The sequence below is a fragment of the Salmo salar genome, chromosome 02 (genome assembly GCF_965601325.2).
Source record: "Salmo salar chromosome 02, fSalSal1, whole genome shotgun sequence".
Taxonomy (NCBI): domain Eukaryota; kingdom Metazoa; phylum Chordata; class Actinopteri; order Salmoniformes; family Salmonidae; genus Salmo; species Salmo salar.
Genome location: NC_138292.1, coordinates 90,016,499 through 90,041,871, shown reverse-complemented (window position 1 = coordinate 90,041,871; position 25,373 = coordinate 90,016,499). Strand labels below are relative to the sequence as shown.

General features: G+C 41.6%; 1 protein-coding gene across 1 annotated transcript in view; it reads right to left on the bottom strand.

Moving 5' to 3' along the window:
* Positions 1 to 2,574: 2,574 nt before the first annotated feature.
* Positions 2,575 to 25,373, bottom strand: part of LOC106595040 (uncharacterized) — a 29,690-nt gene continuing 6,891 nt past the window's right edge. Inside the window, exon 2 of the mRNA XM_045714142.2 lies at positions 2,575 to 6,389. Within this exon, the coding sequence (XP_045570098.2) occupies positions 4,849 to 6,389 (1,541 nt within the window). The 3' untranslated portion in view covers positions 2,575 to 4,848. The remainder of the gene's footprint in view (positions 6,390 to 25,373) is intronic.

Genomic DNA, 25,373 nt, shown 5'->3' with positions numbered 1-25,373 from the left:
AAGCTTCTAAAGCCATGACATCATTTTCTGGAATTTTCCAAGCTGTTTAAAGGCACAAACAACTTTGTGTATGTAAACTTCTGACCCACTGGAATTGCGATACAGTGAATTATAAGTGTATAATCTGTCTGTAAACAATTGTTGGAAAAATGACTTGTGTCATGCACAAAGCAGATGTCCTAACCGACTTGCCAAAACTATAGTTTGTTAACAAGAAATGTATGGAGTGGTTGAAAAATGAGTTTTAATGACTCCAACCTAAGTGTATGTAAACTTCCTACTTCAACTGTAGTTGATGGGCTGCTGTTTACAGATGGGCTGTGTACAGGTGGGCTTTGTACAGGTGGGCTGTTTACAGATGGGCTGTGTACAGGTGCAATGATCTGTGAGCTGCTCTGACAGCTGGTGCTTAATTAAAGTTAGTGAGCGAGATATGAGTCTCCAGCTTCAGTGATTTTTGCAATTCGTTCCAGTCATTGGCAGCAGAGAACTGGAAGGAAAGGCGACCAAAGGATGTGTTGGCTTTGGGGATGACCAGTGAAATATACCTGCTGGAGCTCGTGCTACCGGTTGGTGCTGCTATGGTGACCAGTGAGCTGAGATAAGGCGGGCTTTACCTATGTATTAATTTATGTATTAATATGTATTAATTTATTTGGGGATTCTGGGTAATCCACAGCAGATTTATGGAGAATTGCTGTCGGTGAGTTGAAAATTGAATGGTCCTGGCATAGAAATGTATAAAGTTGACATTACATCATAAACTGTATATCATCTATACTGTGTGGGAGTGCTATTTATATCCCGTCACTACTGATCATACATCCATACTGGGTGTGTCCCATCATTGCAGCTTTGGAAATAAATGAACTATCCATCCATTGCTCCTTCCTGTGTTGACTCACTGACTTGAGGGACCAGGAAGGTCAAGCTAGCTTAATATCTAGCTCAAGGTTCACCTCATGCTTTTCATGAACTGTGTGGTTGTGTTATCTAGAGGGAACCCGTTAGCACAGTAGGATCTGGTGCCTCTTGCAGTGGGTTCAAAACGACAGAGGATATCAACCTGCTTGCTCTTTTTTTTTCTTTTTTTCTTTTACACAACAGGCTGAAAAGCGTCAATGCTTCAGGAAGCTTTGTTTCCCCATCACTACTTTTCAGCATATTCTCTGTGAAGTCGACTACGGGAGTTTTATCACTTTTTCCACCTTGGCTTACTGCTAGCGCACTAGCTGACTGACTTCTGGAATCTATCTATTTTTTATGTTGGGGATTTTCCCTGCCATCATTCTGTATGTCTCTGTTCTTTTGATCTGCAGTTATGTTTTAGTTGAGTTTTGTTAGTTGGGTTCTAACTGGTCTCCTGTAGTTGGGCTCCAGCTCGCTGACAATAGCTAGTTGGCTAAATAACTAATGTTAGCTGGCTGGCTAAGATAACTGCATATAGCTAACATTCTTTGATTGGTTAGATGGCGTTATGTATTTCCAAAACGTTGGTTTACTTTAATCACTCAAGTCATGAGTGCAAACGATTGGTTTAATTTGAAGTTATTTCTGTTGTAGTTTACATCATAGGGAATAGGCTGGTCCTCCATATTACATCACACCTGACTTCATCATTCTTCTGAATTCTGATTGGTTTTTGTAATAACTCCAAAAATAGAACAGTGAGGTGTAACTTTACATTGGAACTTTAAAAAAATGATTGGGAACATATTTGATCTTTTATAAACTTTACCATAACCATTTTATTTCTCTCCGTCACCCACTTTACATGTTTAGATAATAAAGCATTTGACCTTTCCACTACGTTAACAATGGAGGATTGGTTGATTTCCAGTTTAAGTATTTAAGATGATTAATGAGAAAAGTATCGTCCAACCATCGGGTAACTTGTTTCATGCACATCAAAGGTGAGGGTGAATTTCAGATGTTCACTGCTTGTATTGATGAAGGAGTGGAATCAATGAATTTCTCTGCTGTCCCCTGGAATAGAAGGAACACGTCATCAAGGAAGCCATTTTCAGAGCCTGATGAGGTGCAAGAATGGATTGTTAGGGCTGACAATCACATTCTTCTCTAACAACCCCACTTACAGATTGGCATAATTAGATGCTATTTTTTAAACTACAATGACCATAATGACCTGAGCACCTACTTGTCTTTGTTTCTTTTACACCTGCTACGTAAAAGAGACGGAAGAATGCACAATGGTCAATGCTATCTGGGATCCCTGGGACATCTCTACCCTAAACCCTAACCTCTACCTCAGCCATTTTAAATGTCACCTCAATGAGCTAGGGAAGCCCCAAGGATGTATCTCTACCTGAAAATACATAATCTAAGTGATTGATAGTTGGTATTCAGCAGTCATAAAGCCTTATTTACTTTATTGAACTACTAAAACTGTGATTTTGTCAGACAGCATAGACAGCAGCTCTACATTTTATTGACAGACTGATCCATTCATCCTTCCATCCCTCCTCAGCCTTCCTCTCCTCTGAAGACCCAATGAGGGTGGAGCTCAGTCAGAGAGCTGTTGAGGGACTGGTTAGGAAGAACACTTCTACAGCCAGAGAGGTGAGAGGTCACACATGGTTTAGATGGTAAATATTTTTGTCCCCTTAGCGGTTCATCACGTCAGCAAAAGGTAATATGTTCCATCCTCCATGTTTATTTACATGAATGCAAATTGTCCACTGATATTGGTGTAATTTCTCACCCCTTTTGGCTGTATGAAAGTTAATTTCCCCTCAGACACACATTTGTTCTTTGATATTATGAAGGTCATTTGTGTCAAATGTACTTTTCCCCACTCATTCACCCCATCTCTTTATATTGCTTATGTATATTCGGTGGCCTGACTCAAATTCCGAACACAATGCCCATCCTGGCAGATCTAAATCTAATGCAGCACATTGTGACTTTTGTGCATCCAGACCTAATGCAGCTGAGAGTGATCAGATGACAGAAGTCACATTTAGGTGCCAGGTGTAACTGAGGCCATAGATGCTCCATATCCATTACTTTGAGTGTTTTATTTAACATGATTAAATGTGTTTATTTCTGTGTTGCAGGGGCAGTCAAGAAATGGAACAGCAAGGCCACAGAACATGACATAAGCAGAGCTGTGGGAGACCACCTCAAGCCCCTGGTAGAGCCGGGGGTGGTGTTTACCACTCCACCACGCCTTCAGCAGGCTGGAAAAGTGACCGTTTTTCATACTAAGATGGACCAAGAAATGTGTTGCTTTTGCACATATTTGTAAAATGTTTTGGCAAGAGTCTTCTTTGGTCAGTCATTGGGTTCATTTGTTTTACATTATGTTCAAATCAAATCAAGATTTATTTATACAGCACATTTCAGACATGGATGCAACGCAATGGCTTCATAGGAAAAAACAAATGAAAATAAACAGAAATATTTAGTACACAACAAACATAAGAGGATAAAAAACAGAAGACTAACAACTGAAAGACTAATGAGCACCCTAAGGAAATGATTAAAATATTAACAATTGGATGCAACATCCAACCCAAAATATAAGCTTGTTTTACTACATTGTTTGTTGTTACGTTCCCCAGAAAGAAAAATCTAAATTGCTCAAACTGAAGAGGAACTAACAAAGAGTCACTGACAACCACAACTAAACAGGTGAGGTTTTAGGAGGGGTTCTGATAGACACTATGGGGGTGTCCACTGAAAGTTGACTAGTAACAACAACTGGGACCTAAAAGTCACCCACCATGAGACCCACTAAATCTGCCCAAGAAGAGGCAAACAAAAGAAAAACCCACACCAAACTTAAAAACAGGAAGCAAACCACTGTGGAGCTTCTCTCTCTTTACAGGGTTCACTAGATAGGCATGTTGTTGGATCAGGGCCCAGTCCCCAGTCCCCAATGTCATGCTCTAGTACATTTGGTTTGGCACATCTGAGAATGAACCCTGATATTCTAAAAGCAGGGCAACAATGTCAGTTTGTGATATATTGAAAACCTAAACATAAAATGTGCTATGTACACAAACATCTGCCACAATAATCATATTACTTGTATTTTTTAAACAAGCAGCTTATAAACTGCACAAGCACCAGAAACGCTGTTGGTTTGACAAGTAGCAATAAATCACTGATATCGATTAGGGGGGAAATCAGGATGTATGTGCTGTTGAAACTAACACAACTAAAAAAAAACACATGGAAATGGGAGATATATTTTTCCGCACTGATTAGAGGACAACCTGCAGGAGACAGTCAGCTACATTTTGGAGTGATGCATTTAAATTTAGGGGTCGCTAAACAAAGGAACACAACACTTATTTGTCATCACTCATCGATATCACGTTGAAATCAATTGTACCGAGAGGAGGGAGATGAGGTTGCACGTCCCGTTAAACTAACAGCTCAAAAACCACACGAAATCTGGGAATAATGTGTACATCACTGGTTAGAGGAACCTTTGTAGAAAACAGATCGTTACATTTTGAAGTGTTGCATTTTGATTCAAGTAGGTTGCCAATGCGGTAAGTGTAACACAACTCTTTTTCTATTAGTCACTTTTTGTTAAATCTCATAAATAGTACTCTTTCATTTCAGAGCCTGGATTTTCCCCCTGAGGCTAATATCCATATCATGTTGAAATCAATAGAACAGGGGACAAACGTTTAGGGTTCTACATTGTGACATCATTAAATTACTCCTACTACAATATTAAAACATTCTACATTGTGACATCATTAAATACTCCTTCTACAATGTTAAAACATTTGACATTAATTCATTGATTGAGGTATTTTATCAGATTATCTCTGGTCACACTGATCACAGCTGAGGTTTCTCCTGTATGTGTTATATGGTGTGTAGTCCGCTTGCTAGACGTAGTAAAACTCTTCCCACATTGAGCACAGCTATAAGATTTCTCTCCTGTGTGTGTTTTCTCTGGTGTGATATCAGGCTGGTTGACTGAGTAAAACTCTTCCCACATTGATTACAGCTAAAAGGCTTCTCTCCTGTGTGTTTTCTCTGGTGTTTAGTCAGACAGCTAGACTCAGTAAAGCTCTTCCCACATTGATTACAGCTATATAGTTTCTCTCCTGTGTGTTTTCTCCGGTGTTTAGTCAGACTGTTAGATGTAACAAAGCTCTTCCCACATTCATCACAGCTATAAGGTTTCTCTCCTGTGTGTGTTCTCTGGTGTTTAGTCAGACAGCTAGACTCAGTAAAGCTCTTCCCACATTGAGCACAGCTAAAAAGTTTCTCTCCTGTGTGTGTTCTCCGGTGTTTAGTCAGACTGTTAGATGTAACAAAACTATTCCCACATTTATCACAGCTATAAGATTTCTCTCCTGTGTGTGTTCTCCGGTGTTTAGTCAGACTGTTAGATGTAACAAAACTCTTCCCACATTCATCACAGCTATAAGGTTTCTCTCCTGTGTGTGTTCTCTGGTGTTTCGTCAGACAGCTAGACTCAGTAAAGCTCTTCCCACATTGAGCACAGCTAAAAAGTTTCTCTCCTGTGTGTGTTCTCCGGTGTTTAGTCAGACTGTTAGATGTAACAAAACTATTCCCACATTTATCACAGCTATAAGATTTCTCTCCTGTGTGTGTTCTCCGGTGTTTAGTCAGACTGTTAGATGTAACAAAACTCTTCCCACATTCATCACAGCTATAAGGTTTCTCTCCTGTGTGTGTTCTCTGGTGTGATATCAGGCCAGTTGACCTAGTAAAACTCTTCCCACATTGAGCACAGTTAAAAGGTTTCTCTCCTGTGTGTGTTCTCTGGTGTGATATCAGGCTGGGTGATTGAGTAAAACTCCTCCCACATTGAGTACAGCTATAAGGTTTCTCTCCTGTGTGTATTCTCTGGTGAAGAGTCAGATTACGCAATGTTGTAAAACTATTCCCACATTCATCACAGCTATAAGGTTTCTCTCCTGTGTGTGTTCTCTGGTGAAGCGTCAGATTGCTCGAAGTAGTAAAACTCTTCCCACATCGACCGCAGCTATAAGGTTTCTCTCCTGTGTGTGTTCTCTGGTGTGATATCAGGCTGTTTGAATGACTAAAGCTCTTCCCACATTGAGTACAGCTATACGGTTTCTCTCCCGTGTGTGTTCTTTGGTGTACAATAAGATGGCTAGATGTATCAAAACTCTTCCCACATTGACCACAGCTATAAGGTTTCTCTCCTGTGTGGATTCTCTGATGAATTTTCATGCCTGATGAGGTGGTGAATCTTTTCCCACAGTCAGAGCAGCAGTGAGGTTTCTTCCCTGTGGATCTCTGCTGGTGTTTCTTGAGGTGTGCTAATGTGGAGAGACTCTTCTCTGCCTTGTCAGCATCATGAGGTTGTTGAGGCTCCCCAGAGGACCCATGGTAGTCCCGTCTCTCTCCTGTGTGAACAACAAAGACAGACAGATGGTTAAAGGCCCACAACAGCGAAAATCCACTGTAAAAGTGATGCCAACAGCGTAGCCATGATGTTCTACAACAATTGACGTCTGTAATGAATGTAATGATTATTTGACATTTGTCTTAAAATGAGCAAGAACAGTCATATTTTGTCTTGTTTTCACATTAGTAGTAACATCTAAGACGATAAATGAGTTACTCATGTTGTTGAAACTCTAAGCAGTGTGCCAGACGACCTTTGGTCTCCAATATAGGCCCCTTTCTGTGTTTAATAAAATTGCGGCACGAGGGCGATGCACATGCAATTTGGTTGTAGAAACTCCTCCTTGCTAATGAGGAAACCGATAGTTATGGATGTAGTATATCTGCCAGGAGCAAAAATGGTGAGCAAAGATTTTAGTTTTTCACCATGTATTCTGAATGGGGGAAAACTCAGGGGAGTAACCTCCATTTCCAGGTTGCTTATGAGTACATTTCACACTACTTTAGATTATAATTTTAAGGCTCGTTTGAATGTCCTGCTTAATATAATGTTAGTGTCATCATTGCAAATCAACCGCTTTGTACTTAAAAAACACTTCAACCAGTAAAATGCTCTTTGGCTAGCTTTTCCATCAGCCTGACAATGAGGGTTTGCACACTGTTTGCCAAATTAGCCCATAACTTCACCTAACAACAAATATACCTATGTAATGAACGAAGAAGCACTTTGGTTGTTGTTGCATGACATACATAGTGTACTCTAGGACCCATAACAATAACATAGACCTACTGTAGGACCCATAACAATAACATAGACCTACTGTAGGACCCATAACTTCACCTAACAATAACATAGCCCTACTGTAGGACCCATAACTTCACCTAACAACAACATAGACCTACTGTAGGACCCATAACTTCACCTAACAACAACATAGACCTACTGTAGGACCCATAACTTCACCTAACAACAAATAAAGGAAAATAGCTCTGTGTGTTGTACAATAGCCTGTCCATCAAGGAACACACTGAACTCTGTCTGAGAAGCAGTTGGTGAACCAGGCGAGTCAGTCATTTGAGAAACCAAGGCTGTTGAGTCTGCTGATAAGAATACGGTGATTGACAGAGTCGAAAGCCTTGGCCAAGTTGATGAAGACGGCTGCACAGTACTGTCTTTTATCGATGGCGGTTATGATATCGTTTAGTACCTTGAGCGTGGCTGAGGTGCACCCGTGATCAGCTCGGAAACCGGATTGCACAGAGGAGAAGGTACGGTGGGATTCAAAATGGTCAGTGATCTGTTTGTTAACTTGGCTTTCAAAGACTTTAGAAAGGCAGGGCATGATGGAAATAGGTCTGTAACAGTTTGGGTCTAGAGTGTCACCCCCTTAGAGAGGGGGATGACCGCGGAAGCTTTCCAATCTTTAGGAATCTCGGACAATACGAAAGAGAGGTTGAACAGACTAGTAATAGGGGTTGCCACAATGGCGGCGGATAACTTTAGAAAGAGAGTGTCCAGATTGTTTAGCCCAGCTGATTTGTACGGGTCCAGGTTTAGCAACTCTTTCAGAACATCAGCTGGATTTGGGTGAAGGAGAAGCTGGGGAGGCTTGGGCAAGTAGCTATGGGGGGTGGGGAGCTGTTGGCCGGGGTTGTCAGGAGAAAAGCATGGCCAGCTGTAGAGAAATGCTTATTGAAATTCTCGATTATCGTGGATTTATCGGTGGTGACAGTGTTTCCTAGCCTCAGTGCAGTGGGCAGCTGGGATGAGGTGCTCTTATTCTCCATGGACTTTACAGTGTCCCAAAACCTTTTGTAGTTAGAGCTACAGGACGCAAATTTCTGTTTGAAAAAGCTAGCTTTTGCTTTCCTAACTGACTGTGTGTATTAGTTCCCGACTTCTCTGAAAAGTTGCATATCGCGGGGACTATTCAATGCTAGTGCAGTACGCCACAGGATGTTTTTGTGCTGGTCGAGGGCAGTCAGGTCTGGAGTGAACCAAGGGCTATATCTGTTCTTAGTTTTACAATTTTTGAAAGGGGCATGCTTATTTAAGGTGGTGAGGAAATTACTTTTAAAGAACAACCAGGCATCCCAGTTTAGGTCACCTAACAGAATATACTCTGAAGACAGATGGGGGCAATCAATTCACATATGGTGTCCAGGGCACAGCTGGGAGCTGAGGGGGGTCTGTAACAGGTGGCAACAGTTAGACTTATTTCTGGAGAGATTCATTTTTTTATTAGAAGCTCCAACTGTTTGTGCTTAGACCCGGAAAGTATGATAGAACTTTAAGGCCATGTCTGCAGTAGATTGCAACTCCTCCCCCTTTGGCAGTTCCAACGGAAAATGTTGTAGTTTGGGATGGAAATGTCAGAATTTTTGGTGGCCTTCCAAAGCCAGGATTCAGACACGGCAAGGACATCAAGGTTGGCGGAGTGTGCTAAAGCAGTGAGTAAAACAAACTTAGGAAGGAGGCTTCTGATGTTAACATGCATAAAACCAAGGCTTTTATGGTTACAGAAGTCAACAAATGAGAGTGCCTGGGGACACACAGGACCTGGGTTAACCTCTACATCACCCGAGGAACAGAGGAGTAGGATGAGGGTACGGCTAAAGGCTATCAGAACTGGTCGTCTAGTGCGTTGGGAACAGAGAATAAAAGGAGCAGATTTCTGGGCGTGGTAGGAAAGATTCAAGGCATAATGTACAGACAGGAGTATGGTAGGGTGCGGGTACAGTGGAGGTAAACCTAGGCATTGAGTGACGATTAGATAGGTTGCATCTCTGGAGGCAACAGTTATGCTAGGTGAGGTGTCAGGGAAATTGCAAGATTATGTTATAATGCTTGTATTGCATTATAATGGTTGTTTTATTTGACAGAATAGAGTATTCTGTTAACTATTGTGTGTGTGTTCTACTGAGGATGGGCCTCTATGAGATGACACTGACAGGTGATTTACGATGTCTTTGGGTGATAAAACCTAAAGAGCATTCCAGAGAACATGAGTTAATGGTTCTGTTCTATACCGTACCAGGAAGAGACGGTTCCAGTTTGGAGTAGGTGGGCCAGACACTGGTCTATACAATGAAAACTGTTGACACAGCAGATGCTGTCTGCTATGTAGTATAGATATCTTTCATACAAATCTTAACCTCTCTAGGGTCGGCGGGACAAAATCGTCCCACCTACGTAACAGCCAATGGAATCCTGTGGCGCATTATTCAAATACTTTAGAAATGCTATTACTTCAATTTCTCAAACATATGACTATTTTAGACCATTTTAAAGACAAGACTCTCGTTAATCTAACCACACTGTCCGATTTCAAAAAGGCTTTACAACAAAAGCAAAACATTAGATTATGTCAGCAGAGTACCCAGCCAGAAATAATCAGACACCCATTTTTCAAGCTAGCATATAATGTCACAAAAACCCAGAAGACAGCTAAATGCAGCACTAACCTTTGATGATCTTCATCAGATGACTCACCTAGGACATTATGTTATACAATACATGCATGTTTTGTTCAATCAAGTTCATATTTATATCAAAAAACAGCTTTTTACATTAGCATGTGACGTTCAGAACTAGCATACTAAATTACTCACGATAAACGTTCACAAAAAGCATAACAATTATTTTAAGAATTATAGATACAGAACTCCTCTATGCACTCGATATGTCCAATTTTAAAATAGCTTTTCGGTGAAAGCACATTTTGCAATATTCTAAGTAGATAGCCCGGCATCACAGGGCTAGCTATTTAGACACCCAGCAAGTTTAGCACTCACCAAAGTCAGATTTACTATAAGAAAAATGTTATTACCTTTGGTGTTCTTCATCAGAATGCACTCCCAGGACTTCTACTTCAATAACAAAATGTTGGTTTGGTCCCAAATAATCCATAGTTATATCCAAACAGCGGCGTTTTGTTCGTGCGTTCAAGACACTATCCGAAAGGGTAAAGAAGGGTGACGAGCACGACGCATTTCGTGACAAAACATTTCTAAATATTCCATTACTGTACTTCGAAGCATGTCAACCGCTGTTTAAAATCAATTTTTATGCCATTTTTCTCGTAAAAAAGCGATAATATTCCGACCGGGAATCTGCGTTTAGGTAAAAAGACGAAAGAAAATAAAGCATGGGGTCGACTCGTGCACGCGCCTAAGCCCATTGTCCTCTGATCGGCCACTTGCCAAAAGCGCAAATGTGTTTCAGCCTGGGGCTGCCTCGATATCATTCAGATTTTTCCCGTGCTCTGAGAGCCTATGGGAGCCGTAGGAAGTGTCACGTTACAGCAAAGATCCTCAGTCTTCAATAAACAGAGACAAGAAGAATAAGATCTTGTCAGAGAGGGCACTTCCTGTAAGGAATCTTCTCAGGTTTTTGCCTGCCATATGAGTTCTGTTATACTCACAGACACCATTCAAACAGTTTTAGAAACTTTAGGGTGTTTTCTATCCAAAGCCAATAATTATATGCATATTCTAGTTACTGGGCAGGAGTAGTAACCAGATTAAATCGGGTAAGTTTTTTATCCGGCCGTGTCAATACTGCCCCCTACCTCCAACAGGTTAACCTTGTGACCATTCTATGTATCTGTTGTTCGTCATGTAGGTTGAAAGGGGTGCATCTTGGCTATAAAATATCTTTGTACTTTTGTTTTGCCACTCTCAACAGATCATTAGAAAATGGTGAATCGTTGATAAGTCATTGCTATTGCAAAGCTCTTATTATTAAAGATTTAGTTTAAGTATAACTCTGACTTGTGTGAAGATTGTCTCTCCTCATTTGATAGTAAAGAAATTAACCACCACAGAGGTCACCGCATGTGTGGGAGGTGGGACAGAAGAGCTCTCTGAGGCATGTTGAGTGGGACGAGGGGCTCCGCAGTAAAATAAAACAATGACAACTACCCTAAACAACAGTATAAAAGGCATATTAACATTAGAGAGACATAAAGCGAGGCAAAAAGCAATCACAAGTGTTGATTGGGAGAGCTAGCTAAGATGATCTACCAACGGGACATCACGTGGTCATGATTTTATGTTGATTTGTAACTTGCAGGATAAACAAGATCCAAACCACCAGGGGGGTATGTCATGACGTTGCCCTCTATCTGGGTACAGAGAACACAGTTGAACCCCCTCCCTCTGCACCAGGCCTTTTCTATGCACCATCCCCCGACCTCTATACTTCTGACACTGCTGTGGTGAGAGGGGTCGTAAAATTCTAAAGGAGAATGTCCTGCCGCATGGCCCAGTTTTGAGACAGAGAGGGGTTTCATAGAGAGACAAAGGAAATTCTTCCAACTCACAGAATTGGGGAACCGAACGACATTTATGTTCTGGAGAAGGTATAAAAGATCGGTGAAGAATCCAGCTACGAACTGGTCCGCTTGGTACAATTTTGTGATACTCATTGGAGACAATAGTGCCATATTACCATACTAAGGTTTATATAATAGCCTCAGCTATGGGACTTGCATCTAAATGGTTGTATACAATGATTTAATAAGATTAAAGCTATTTGGAATATGTTGAGAGGCTATGTACTGATGTTAACCTCTATGGGCTAGGTGGGACGCTAGCGTGCCACCCGTGGTGCACTCCATCAACAGCAGGTGCATTTCAAGAGCGGCAAATTTGAATCCGAATAAATGTCAAAATTCTAATTTTTCAAACATACAACTATTTTACACCCTTTGAAAGATAAACATCTCCTTAATCTAACCACGTTTTACGATTTCAAAAAGGTTTTACGGCGAAAGCATAAATTTAGAGTATGTTAGGACAGTACATTTACAAGAGTTGTGTGTAATGTTTTGTCAATTCAAATACAGGGTCACCAAAACCATAAAACCAGCTAAAATGATGCACTAACCTTTTACAATCTCCATCAGATGACACTCCTAGGACATTATGTTAGACAATGCATGCATTTTTAGTTCTATCAAGTTCATATTTATATCCAAAAACAGCGTTTTACTATGGCATTGATGTTGAGGAAATCGTTTCCCTCCAATAACCGGCAGTCAAGTCAGCGTCACAAATTAAATAATTAAAATTAGAAAACATTGGTAAAATATTATATTGTCATTTAAAGAATTATAGATTTACATCTCTTGAACGCAATCAACTTGCCAGATTTAAAAATAACCTTACTGGGAAAATCACACTTTGCAATAATCTGAGCACTGCGCCCAGAAAAATACGCGTTGCGATACAGACTAGACGTCATGTTGGGGAGATCTAAAATCGAAAATACTATGTAAATAATCCATTACCTTTGATTCTCTTCATCAGATGCCACTTCCAGGTATCACAGGTCCATAACGAATGTAGTTTTGTTCAAAAAAGCTCATCATTTATGTCCAAAAATCTCCGTCTTGTTAGCACATGATCTAAGCCAGCCGGACTTCTCGTCATGAACGAGGGGAAAAAATATATTTCCGTTCGTTCAGACATGTCAAACGTTGTATAGCATAAATCATTAGGGCCTTTTTTAACCAGAACATGAATAATATTCAAGGTGGACGAATGCATACTCTTTTATAACGTATTGGAACGAGGGTACCCAACATGAACTCGCGCGCCAGGTGTCTAATGGGCCATCATCGTTCCATGGCTCTTGTTCGGTCAGATCTCCCTCCAGAAGACTCAAAACACTTTGTAAAGGCTGGTGACATCTAGTGGAAGCAATAGGAAGTGCCAAAATATTCCTCAGCCCCTGTGTTTTTCAATGGGATAGGTTTAAAGGTAATACAACACATCAGGTATCCACTTCCTGTCAGAAAATGTCTCAGGGTTTTGCCTGCCAAATGAGTTCTGTTATACTCACAGACACCATTCAAACAGTTTTAGAAAATTTAGGGTGTTTTCTATCCATATGTAATAAGTATATGCATATTCTAGTTACTGGGTAGGAGTGGTAACCAGATTAAATCGGGTATGTTTTTTTATCCAGCCGTGTCAATACTGCCCCCTAGCCCTAACAGGTTAATGTGATAGAATTGTATTTCTGTTTAAAGCTTAACCTCTATGGGCAATGTCTAAATATTCCATTACCGTACTTTGAAGCATGTCAACCGCTGTTTAAAACCAATTTTTATGCCATTTATCTCGTAGAAAAGCGATAATATTCCGACCGGGAATCTGCAATAAGCTAAACAGCCGAATGAAATTTCTCCACGGGGGCGAATCGTGCACGCGCCTCATTCAATGGTCCTCTGATCGGCCACTTGGATAAGGCGATAATCTGTTTCAGCCAGAGGCTGCCTCGTCATCGTTCAGGTTTTTCCCGGGTTCTGAGAGCCTATTGGAGCCCTGGGAATTGTCACGTTACAGCTAAGATCCTTACTCTTCAATAAACAGATGCAAGACGCACGACTCCTTGTCAGACAGGCCACTTCCTGCATGAAACCTTGTCAGGTTTTTGCCTGCCATAGGAGTTCTGTTATACTCACAGACACCATTCAAACAGTTTTAGAAACTTTAGGGTGTTTTCTATCAAAACCTGAACAATAATATGCATATTCTAGCTTCTGAGTTGGTGTAGGAGGCAGTTAAAAATGGGCACATATTTTTTCCAAAATTCTCAATACTGCCCCCTAGCCCAAACAGGTTAACTCAGTCATTGGCACGCCCCCAGGGACACAGACAAGACCTGGCGCCATGAGACAGCCTTTTTCTGTCATTCCGAATAAAACCCCCACCCAGGGTTACTTTCTTTAGACCAGGCCTCCACTCCATTACGAGTTGGCCAATAGGTTTGACCATGCATCCCTCTCCTGAACTTTGACCATACCACGTGGTAAACTTTTAGACTATCGATACTGACATAATAATAACAAGTCTTTGATATTAATTAATAGTCTGCAGCTAGAAATTTGATGTCATCAAACGCGAAGACCGACGAAACATCCATTCTATAACGACATTAATGAATGTCGCTTTGAAAGATCCATTCTAATCGAGAGAGAGAGAATGCGGACAAAACTCTCCAACAAGGATCCCGACGACACACTGAGCGTAAATATATATTGATTGCAATTGTTCCCGAATGAGTGAGCGTTCATGTGCAGATTAGCATATCAATTGTTAATATTTATCAACTCTGTTGTGCCTTCTCAGCTGCCCCAACCCCCTTGTTTGTTTAACAAGCCGCCATGCCGGTTTAGCCCACTAGGGCACATTACTCTACCATTTCTTTGTGACGATAATTACTGTTTGTATGTTTTCTGTGAATTACTTTGTTTAGTAAATAAATGATTTTAAGACAGTTGATGTATGGATGACTTAGTAAAGACTGGATTTGTGCAGATACAACAATTTACGACGTTTGTAATGAGACTGACACGAGGTAAAATACACCATTTAAACCAGAATATAATCGGCCTGTACTATAATATAATATATAATGTTATAATATAGGAAAGTTATATTAGGAAAATTATAACTTTGTAATCTGAATATTTTCCTTGGTGCCCCGATCTCCTAGTTAAATACAGTTAAACGATTAATCAGTTTAATCGCGTAATAATAATTGCAGGGAGTTATTTTGATAAACATGTCTTCAGTATAATGGTGCCCAAAGACACGACAATGGCGATGAATGGGCAGAGAGGGTCAGTTAACCTCTTGGGGCTAGGGGGCAGTATTGAGAATTTTGAAAAATATATGTGCCCATTTTTAACTGCCTCCTACACCAACTCAGAAGCTAGAATATGCATATTATTGTTCAGGTTTGGATAGAAAACACTCTGAATCTTCTAAAACTGTTTGAATGGTGTCTGTAAGTATAACAGAACTCATATGGCAGTCAAAACCCTGAGACAAATTCTGACAGGAAGTGGATACCTGATGTGTTGAATTACATTTAAGCCTATGCCATTGAAACACACAGGGGCTTATTAATTGTTGAGCACTTCCTATGGCTTCCACTAGATGTCACCAGTCTTTAGAAAGTGTTTTGAGTCTTATACTGTGAGAACTGAACGAACAAGAGCCTTGGAACGGTGGTTGCCGATTAGACTCTGGCGCGAGAGTTCATGTTTGGGTACTCTCGTTCCAAAACGTTTTAAAAGAGAATGCAAACGTCCGCCTTTAATATTATTCATGTTCTGGTTAAAAAAGGCACTAATGATTTATGCTATACAACGTTTGACATGTTTGAACGAACGTAAATATTTTTTTTCCCCTCGTTCATGACGAGAAGTCAAGGCTGGCATAGATCATGTGCTAACAACACAGAGCTTTTTGGACATAAATTATTAGCTTTTTCGAACAAAACTACATTTGTTATGGACCTGGGATTCCTGGAAGTGACATCTGATGAAGAGAATCAAAGGTAATGGATTATTTACATAGTATTTTCGATTTTAGATCTCTCCAACATGGCGGTTAGTCTGTATCGCAAAGCGTATTTTTCTGGGCGCAGTGCTCAGATTATTGCAAAGTGTGATTTCCCAGTAAGGTTCTTTTTAAATCTGGCAATCCGGTTGCGTTCAAGAGATGTAAATCTATAATTCTTTGAATGACAATATAATATTTTACCAATGTTTTCGAATAGTAATTATTTAATTTGTTGTGCTGCTTGACTGGCGGTTATTGGAGGGAAACGATTTCCTCAACATCAACGCCATAGTAAAACGCTGTTTTTGGATATAAATATGAACTTGATAGAACAAAAAATGCATGCATTGTCTAACATAATGTCCTAGGAGTGTCATCTGATGGAGATTGTCAAAGGTTAGTGCATCATTTTAGCTGGTTTTCTGCTTTTGGTGACGCCTGTCTTTGAATTGACAAAACATTACACACAGCTATTGTCAATGTACTCTCCTAACATAATCTAACTTTATGCTTTTGCCGTAAAGCCTTTTTGAAATCGGACAACGTGGTTAGATTAAGGAGATGTTTATCTTTCAAAGGGTGTAAGATAGTTGTATGTTTGAGAAATTTGAATTATGACATTTAATTGTTTTCAAATTTGGCGCTCTTGATATTTCACCTGTTGTTGATTGGGTGTACCAGGGGTGGGACGCTTGCCACATAGCCCATAGAGGTTAACTACACACAGGGCCTGAGTTCGAGGCTGCGGCCGACAGATCAACAAAATAAACAAAATGGAGTACCGTGATTAATGAACAGTCCAGCAGGCATCAGCTATGTAGCCAAGTGACCATAGGGTCCAGTGAACAGCAATATATGAAACAGGGAAGCCGTTAGGTAGTCGTTACTACGCTAGCCGGGACATGTGCCTGGCTCGAGGCTAACTGGTGCTAGCTTCGGGACAAGGGCATCGCCGACGTCTGGCAAAGGCCGGTTGAGGGCACATCGGACGGAATTACGTCGGCAGACCAGTTGTGATGGATCGGCGGGGCTCCGTGTCGACAATGGGTCCAGGCCAATTGGCAAAAGAGGTATTGTAGCTGGAGTAATTTTGTTTGCTAGCCGGGAGATGCACCTGGCTCAAGGCTAACTGGTGCTAGCTTCAGGACAAGGGCGTTAGCCACTATAGCCAATCCGGTGTAATGGTCCAGAGCTTACGACAGGAATCCGGTGATGTAGTGGAGAAAAACAGTCCGATATGCTCAGGGTTGATATCGCGCTGTGCAGACTGGCAGGTATTATCCAGGCTAAAAGTGGCTGATGTCTGAGCTAAAAAGGTAAAGGCCGCTAGCAGTGGCTAACAATGACTAAATAGCTAGTAGCTAATTAGCTGGTTAGCTTCTGATGGAGGTTCTAGCTATAAGGTCTAAAAAAAATAGCAGATCCATATCACATTGGGTGAGGCGGGTTGCTGGAAGGTATATTTAATTTAAAAATGGAACAAGAGATTGAAATATATTGCAATATATACAAAAAAATATGAAAAAAACATAACATTTACAACAAACACGTCTTACTGCTACGCCATCTTGGATTACAAGATGACTCAGTTAAAAACCATTGGATTTAGCAAACTCTGAAATTATTTAGCATTTCTGTGCCCATGAAAACTGTTTTCCCAGCGTAACATAAGGAGCCACTAAATGATACATAATTCGAGTGCATTTCAGAATGCAAAAAAATTGTCCAGTATTTAAGTTCATCATGTGACAAGCGTAACGTTATGACCATAACTACTGTTCCCTGAAGGAGGGAAACTAGGTACAACATACTATTAAATCCACGCCTCTCTGGAAGCCCTGCCTTCCACAGGTGATGAGAGTGAGGCTTGGATTTATTCCTTAAATTTAATAAGGCTCTTCACCGACCCAGGAAGGGGTGGGGCCAAACAGGTGTTGCACCTCGTTTCCCTCCTTCAGGGAACACTAATTATAGTGTTAGGTTTCATCCGCTTCCCCAAACCAATCCTGTGATCTCCTCCCGTCCACCCAGCACATTCCACAGCCACTCTGTCTTTCTACAGATCTCACTCCTTTATATACTCTGCCTCTGATCTATCATGTCTTTAATATCTCAATGTTCAAAGTTTAGCCCGAATCCAACAGTCATAAAGTTACACTCCCTTTCAGTCGGTCAACTTCGGTAAAACATACTATGGGAAAATACAATCAATCCCCCACGCAGACCCAAACGGATACTAAATGAAACGGCCCCTGGCAGACCACCCAGACCTGACCCCGCAAGATGCGTCAGTTTTGTCAATTTATTAATAGTCTTTTGTTTGAAACACTCCTGTCAATGTTGAATAAGGACACACACCTGATTACGCATATAGAAGTAGGACTAGTCTACCTGGCCTGTGTGCAAATGTAGGCTTATAAATGTGCCCATTTGGGGATGTCTGATAATATTTCTGATTGTCTTAACGCATCACCACTAATGAGTTGCGGAGCTTCTCAAATATTTTTTTTTCCACCTCGCACAGCAAGTAAACAAAGTCTAATAAAAAGAAAATAACGTAATTTCACCTTTATTTAACCAGGTAGGCTAGTTGAGAACAAGTTCTCATTTGCAACTGCAACCTGGCCAAGATAAAGCATAGCAATTCGACACATACAACACAGAGTTGCACATGGAATAAACAAAACATAGTTAATACAGTCAAAAAATCAATTGCAAATGACAATAGTTCCTCAAAGTAATTTTGTAAAATATTTCCAGCTCTCGCCCTTTCGATAACCACTCGGCATAAAAGGGAAAAATGTAATTCTCTGATCCAGTGGAAACGTCATAAAATACCTGATTACTTCTTATCCTTTGAACAAATAGCCTACAGCTGTGTCTGTCCAGAACTCACTGGCAGGAAAACTGAGGGCCAGAATATTTTATACAATGTTGCAAGTTTCAGGGGGCCCAGTTGATAGTTGATACAATGTTTCAAGTTTGTTGTAGACAGGCCATGTGCAGCCAAAGTATTAATTTTTATCAGGATATTTTCTACATGCAGAATGCAATGTTTTTATTTGTTGGCTTTATGTAGGCTATTTTTTTACATAGTTGGCAATGGCAATAAAAGTTACTTTTAGATTTGTATTATTTTCATTTAGATAGAATGTAGATTAATCAGACAATAATTTTGAGATAGTATTATAAATTAAATGAAACTGTTCATGTAAAATGTAAATATGAAAATCATAACTGGCACCAGATCAGTAGAAATGGTCAGATAAATTGGCACTCCAACTGGAAAAGGTTGCCGACTGCTGGTGTAGTCTATTACTAGTCTATTAGTCTATCTATCTGTAGTCTATTAGTTTATTACTGAAAACTTCAGGAGCAGAACGGCAGAATTTACAAAGTCCAGAAGTGGGGGGGGGGCTTCTGGTTAGGTTGGGGCAGCAGTGTAGCCTAGTGATTAGAGCGTTGGACTAGTAATCGAAAGGTTGCAAGATCGAATTCCCGAGCTGACAAGGTACAAATCTGTCATTCTGCCCCTGAACAAGGCAGTTAACCCACTGTTCCTAGGCCGTCATTGAAAATAAGAATTTGTTCTTAACTGACTTGCCTAGTAAAAAAAAAAGGTTATGTTGATGACTGGCTCCCTCTAGTCAGGTTATAGTGATGACTGGCTCCCTCTAGTCAGGTTATAGTGATGACTGGCTCCCTCAAGTCAGGTTATAGTGATGACTGGCTCCCTCTAGTCAGGTTATAGTGATGACTGGCTCCCTCCAGTCATTTGTGTGTCTTATTTATTTAATCAAACAGCCTGCTTAAAGCATCAGACAAGTTCAGTACATATAGATTTTATAAAAACACATGGGGTGATTGGTAGAAAGAACAGATGACTCTTGGTTAACCAAGATGTATTTTAGTTGGGGACAGCACTAGAACATGATGTTGGGGCTACCGAGTAGCACAGCGGACACTGCATATCAGTGCTTTAGGCGTCACTACAGACACCCTGGTTCAAATCCAGGCTCTATCACAACCGGCCGTGATTGGGAGTCCCATAGGGCGGCGCACAACTGGCCCAGCATCATCCGGGGTAGGCAGTCATTGTAAATAAGAATTTGTTCTTAACTGACTTGCCTAGTTAAATAAAGGTTACATTTAAATACATTTATAAAAAATAGTGTTTCATGACAACCCGTTTTTTAGAAATCCGTCAAGGCACCAACTTTGAGAAGGGTTTAAAACAAAGGTTTCAAACCAATTCATGAATGTAATTGAATCTAGGTATGTCTTGCCTTTTTACAGAATATTATACAATGACTTATCAACAGCTCTAATAATTTGCCTCCACAGGAAATCTTCACTGGCAATTATAGAATATACAATATATCCTAGAAACCTGGTTAAACTGTCATTTTGACATCATGGATGAATTCTAGAATATACTATATATCCTAGAAACCTGGTAAACTATCATTATGACATCATGGATGGCCAGTCTTTGTATTCGTAGTGTAGTGAATTCAGGGGGGTAGCCCTGAGCTGAACTCAAACCTGGGTCCAGCGACTGTCAAGCCAACACCTTATAACTGTTATGCCAAGATGTCTGAACTTCTTGACGAGGTCGCTAGGTGTTGAGTTATGGTTTCTACAACAGCTTTCTCTATGAATTTGAGAGTGGTTACACTTCTCCTGCCATCCCTCAGCTGTTGACCAAACCAAGTCTCTGGGCAGCCATTTTGTTACTGTTTAAAAAACCCACACAACCCAGCAATCTGCAGTTCAAACAATAACAAATCTGTAATTACACCACTGTTTTGGTTATAAGATGATGATGATGGGGTTGGAGAAATGTAACTAGTCTCAAATTCATAGACAGACCTATGGATGCAAGGACTGACCATCCATCAACATTATACTATCTACGTTATAGTTTTAACCATGTTGAGGCTATACAGTGTTGGTTTACATTGTTTCTAAACATTGGAGTAAAAAAATAATATTTGGGGTTCTGATGGGGTACAGCAGTTGAACTAAACTCATGAGGCATGTGTTATATTCTTCAAGAATCAATGACTATAAACAAATAATTTAAAGTCCAAATATTGATGTAGCAATTGCAGATTTCCGCTTTAACACCAAACATCAGTTCAACAACTGCAGAGTTTGTGCCTCTGTTTTTAAGACAGTACTTACTAGTGTTAATTAGGGAACGGTTTCTCAAAACCATCTTATGGCTAAGTTCACCGTTAGAACCATTGGATGCCTTAAGATGCGTTTGTGAAACCGAGCCCAGATATCCAGTTTCCTCCTCTTCTTCCTCCTCCTTCGATGTAACAGTCATCTCCTCCTCATCATCTTTCACTCCAAAAACTGCATCCTCCTCTCCTTTTACTGTAACATCCTCCTCCTCTTTCACTCTGAACGCGTCTTCCTCTTCTTTCACAGTAACGGCCTCACCCTCTACTTCTTGTTTTACTGTGATACCCTCTTCTTCTTTAGCAGGAGGAGAGTAGCTTAGTGAACTCATGGTCGCGGATGTTAGCTAGCTAGGCTAATGCTAACTTAACCAGCCCGCTAGCTGACTAACAACAACAACGCCGTATATATTAAACAAAATCTGTTAAGTGTTCCCTTTATTTTTTTGAGCAGTGTACATTTCTAATTTCTCCCACTTCCGGATTCAATTTCTCTCAGTTGTTTTGCCTGCCATATGAGTTCTGTTATACTCAGACACCATTCAAACAGTTTTAGAAACTTTAGAGTGTTTTCTATCCAAATCTACTAATTATATGCATATTCTCGTTTCTGGGCAAGAGTAGTAACCAGTTTAAATCGGGTACGTTTTTTATCCGGCCGTGAAAATACTGCCCAACAGGTTAAATCATTTGATAATTATTTGCCGCCATTTGAAAATCAACCCAGAGGACCTCTGGGTGACTATACACAGATCTACCCTCTCATACCACTGACAGAAGAAAATGGAGATGCTACCACAATTATCCTCAAGGGGACTCCGATGAACGAGGTGGAAGACACAACAGCAGCAACAAGCAGCATGAGAACATTAAAATTGGATGAAAAAAGAAAGCACAGTTCCTGGAGGGAGTTTCCCTCGCCACCCCAACTCACTCCACACAAAGGAACAGACTGGAAGATCCTAGACATATTGCCGCCTGTAGAAAACACTAACTACTACAGAAGCAGAAGAAAAGTCCAATGTGCCACCATCCATGGGTGACCTATTCAGAGAGCAAGACAAGGAGGACTAGACACAGCACTGAAGAAGGCCCAGCTTGCACAGATCCAGACAGGAAGTGGTGGTTTTACCCACAATATGATGGCTGCTCAAAGTTGTTTCTACAGGCTCACCACAACCACAGCCTGCAGCTCCCCCCACAGTCACATCAGTCACACCCGTGAACCTGGTGCCTGCAGGGTATGTGCTTTTCACCACTCAACCTTATGGTGACCCTCAACCATGGACTGGAAGAGGAGGTGGGCCCGCCAGAGCCCTGCATGACTGGAACAACACTCAATGCTGGACCTGTGGGCATTTGGGGCATGCGAGTTCACAGTGTGGGGGAAATGAAAGAGGAAGAGGTTACAATAAGGGCAGAGGAAACTTTGGGTCTGGCAGAGGAAGAGGAAACTCAGCCACAGTACCACTCGGCCGGAGCTGAATATGCTCCCTGGGGCCACTTATGCCCTATGGACAAGGAGGACAAGTTAATGACAGAGAAGAGCCGTGGCCAATGGGAAATCACAACACCAACAGTTGTTATTTCCCTCAGAATCAACAATGAAGGAACAATAACAGGGACATGGGGACAGCCCAGGAATGTGTACTGGACAAAGACTTGTTTGATGAACCTCTGCTTGACTCTGACATGGTGCTGTTTGTTGATGGTTCTACTTATATAGATCAAAGCACAGGGAAGATATGTAGGATCAGCTGTAGTAGATGTGGGAGGTGACATTGAGGTTATACGGCCCCTACCAGAACATTTATCACAGCACATTTATTAGCTCTGAACACAGCTTGTGAATTGGGGGAAGGGAAGGCCCTTACTGTCTACTCAGATTCAGCATAGTGGGGTTTAGAGAGCAGGAGAGGTGACTAATACCACAGACACACCTATTAAAAACAGACAAGGGAACTCCACTGCAATCAGGGAAGTTCCCCTCCAAAAGGACCTTTTGTCCACCTTGCTATGGACTTCATAGACATGATAGAGTGAAAAGAAAGAAAGAGATACTGCCTGGTGATAATTGACAGGTTTACCAGGTGGGTGGAACCATCCCACTACCAACTGCGTTGCGCGTACAGTTGCAAAATTGCTAGTTAGGGAAATTATACTCCGGTTCGGAGTGCCTGTGGTTTGTCTGCAGACAATGGGACCCATCTCATAGGAGATGTGGTTGCCCAAGTGGCCAAAATGATGAGTGTTGACCAGAGGTTTGTGTCCATCTATCACCCGTGGAGTAACGGGATTACAGAGAGGGTTAATTAAATGATCAAAGGGGGGCTTGCAAAAGCCTGTCATTACACAAAAATGAGCTGGGTGGAATGCTTGCCCCTTGTCCTCATGAAAATGTGCAGCAGCCTTAACAAAGGTATTGGGTGTACACCTTATGAGATGTTAACAAGATGACCAATGAACACCCCAGGGGTGAGACCTATGACTGACCGACAGAAATAACTGAGACACTGTGTGACCATCTTGAGTACATGAAGGAACTAACCTCTGCTGTAAGTTTTCTCCACTCTCACACTAGCAAAGCAAACGAGGTTCCCCCAGGTGAAGACCCTGACGAGCTTACCATAAACGTTGGAGACTGGGTGAAACTACGAGTCCATAAGAGAAAATGGAACCAGCCAAGATGGATGGGACCCTTCCAGGTGACCATGGCAACAAAAGAGGCTGAGATCCACCGATGAGGAGGAGCCAGAGGAGAAACGGTGAAGACCACAGCCAGAGGAGAAACGGGGAAGACCACAGCCAGAGGAGAAACGGGGAAGACCACAGCCAGAGGAGAAACGGGGAAGACCACAGCCAGAGGGGAAACGGGGAAGACCACAGCCAGAGGGGAAACGGGGAAGACCACAGCCAGAGGGGAAACGGGGAAGACCACAGCCAGAGGAGAAACGGGGAAGACCACAGCCAGAGGAGAAACGGGGAAGACCACAGCCAGAGGAGAAACGGGGAAGACCACAGCCAGAGGAGAAACGGGGAAGACCACAGCCAGAGGAGAAACGGGGAAGACCACAGCCAGAGGAGAAACGGGGAAGACCACAGCCAGAGGGCCGAGACCAAAGGCCAGAAGAACCAACAGAGGGTTCAGCCACAGAACCAGAAGAGTCATCAGATGTCGAGGACACCATCACACACTATGGTTGTGAAACAAGAAAATCACAACCATGGAAACACATGCAGGGTATTTATTGCTCTCCAAATCCTACTGGTTCCCTTTGTGGACGGGGATGTGGACAATAATAAATGGGTGAAAGCAGTGACATACATAGGATTAAAGGGGAACACATCTGGCACATGGGTAATGCAACAGGTGACAGGTGTAAACTTTTCCAGGATGGAGGAAGGCATGGGAGCACCTTTTGGATGGATGTGGGTATGCAGTAACAGGGGATACCTCACTTTACCTCCTGGATGGGGGGGGGGATGTTGTTATTTGGGGAGAACAGAAATGTACATGTTAAGAATTCCGGTCACCGACCTGATCAATGAGACAGGTAAAACCAACTCTGGGGAACTGAAGCGTGCCAAACGACTCATCCCAGACAATCAGGAAGACTATGGTCATGTCCTACGCCCGGGGGAGATTTTTGGTATGTCAGTCATACCCTCCTGGGGTGTGGCTGTCCTGGGAAAGTGGGTGAATAATTGAACCTATTGTTTACAGGCCCGTATGAGTTTAACGATCCCAGGATTTAGCCAACTCTCATTAGATGTCCAAGCCATCTATATTAGTCTTTGTGGTTAAGCTCTGGCTGTTGTGAGAGTGTGCTGCAGGCTGGGTCTGAGTCAGACTGAAACTAGATAAAGAGAAGTAACCACTGTCTGGTTTTGACAGTTTGATCTTGTGTGACAGTTTACAATTCTAAGAAATTCAGAGGAGCTACTGTACTAGGTTGCCTTATAAGGTAACCTCAGCTTATTGATACACACATACATTGACATAGGTGATCATACCACTAGGGAGTGATCACATGTATAAAATCAGCTGGGCCTTTAGGTGGGGAGCAGAACTTACTCAGAAACATGCCTTATGTTCCTGTTGTCAACATCTGTCTGCAATTACATTAAATAAAGGTTTGATTGGTTTACTTAAAGAAGATATTGTCTGACTGCTGATTTCACCAATAAGCTGGGGCGTCAGCGTAGTGGTTAGAGCGTTGGACTTGTAACCGAAAGGTTGCAAGTTGGAATCCCTGAGCTGACAAGGTACAAAATCTGTTGTTCTGCCCCTGAACAAGGCAGTTAACCCACTGTTCCTAGGCCGTCATTGAAAATAAGAATTTGTACTTAACTGACTTGTTATAAAGGTACAACAAAAAAAAGCCAAAGAGGGACAAGGAACCTACCCCGACAACGTTAATGAGGAAACCGCTA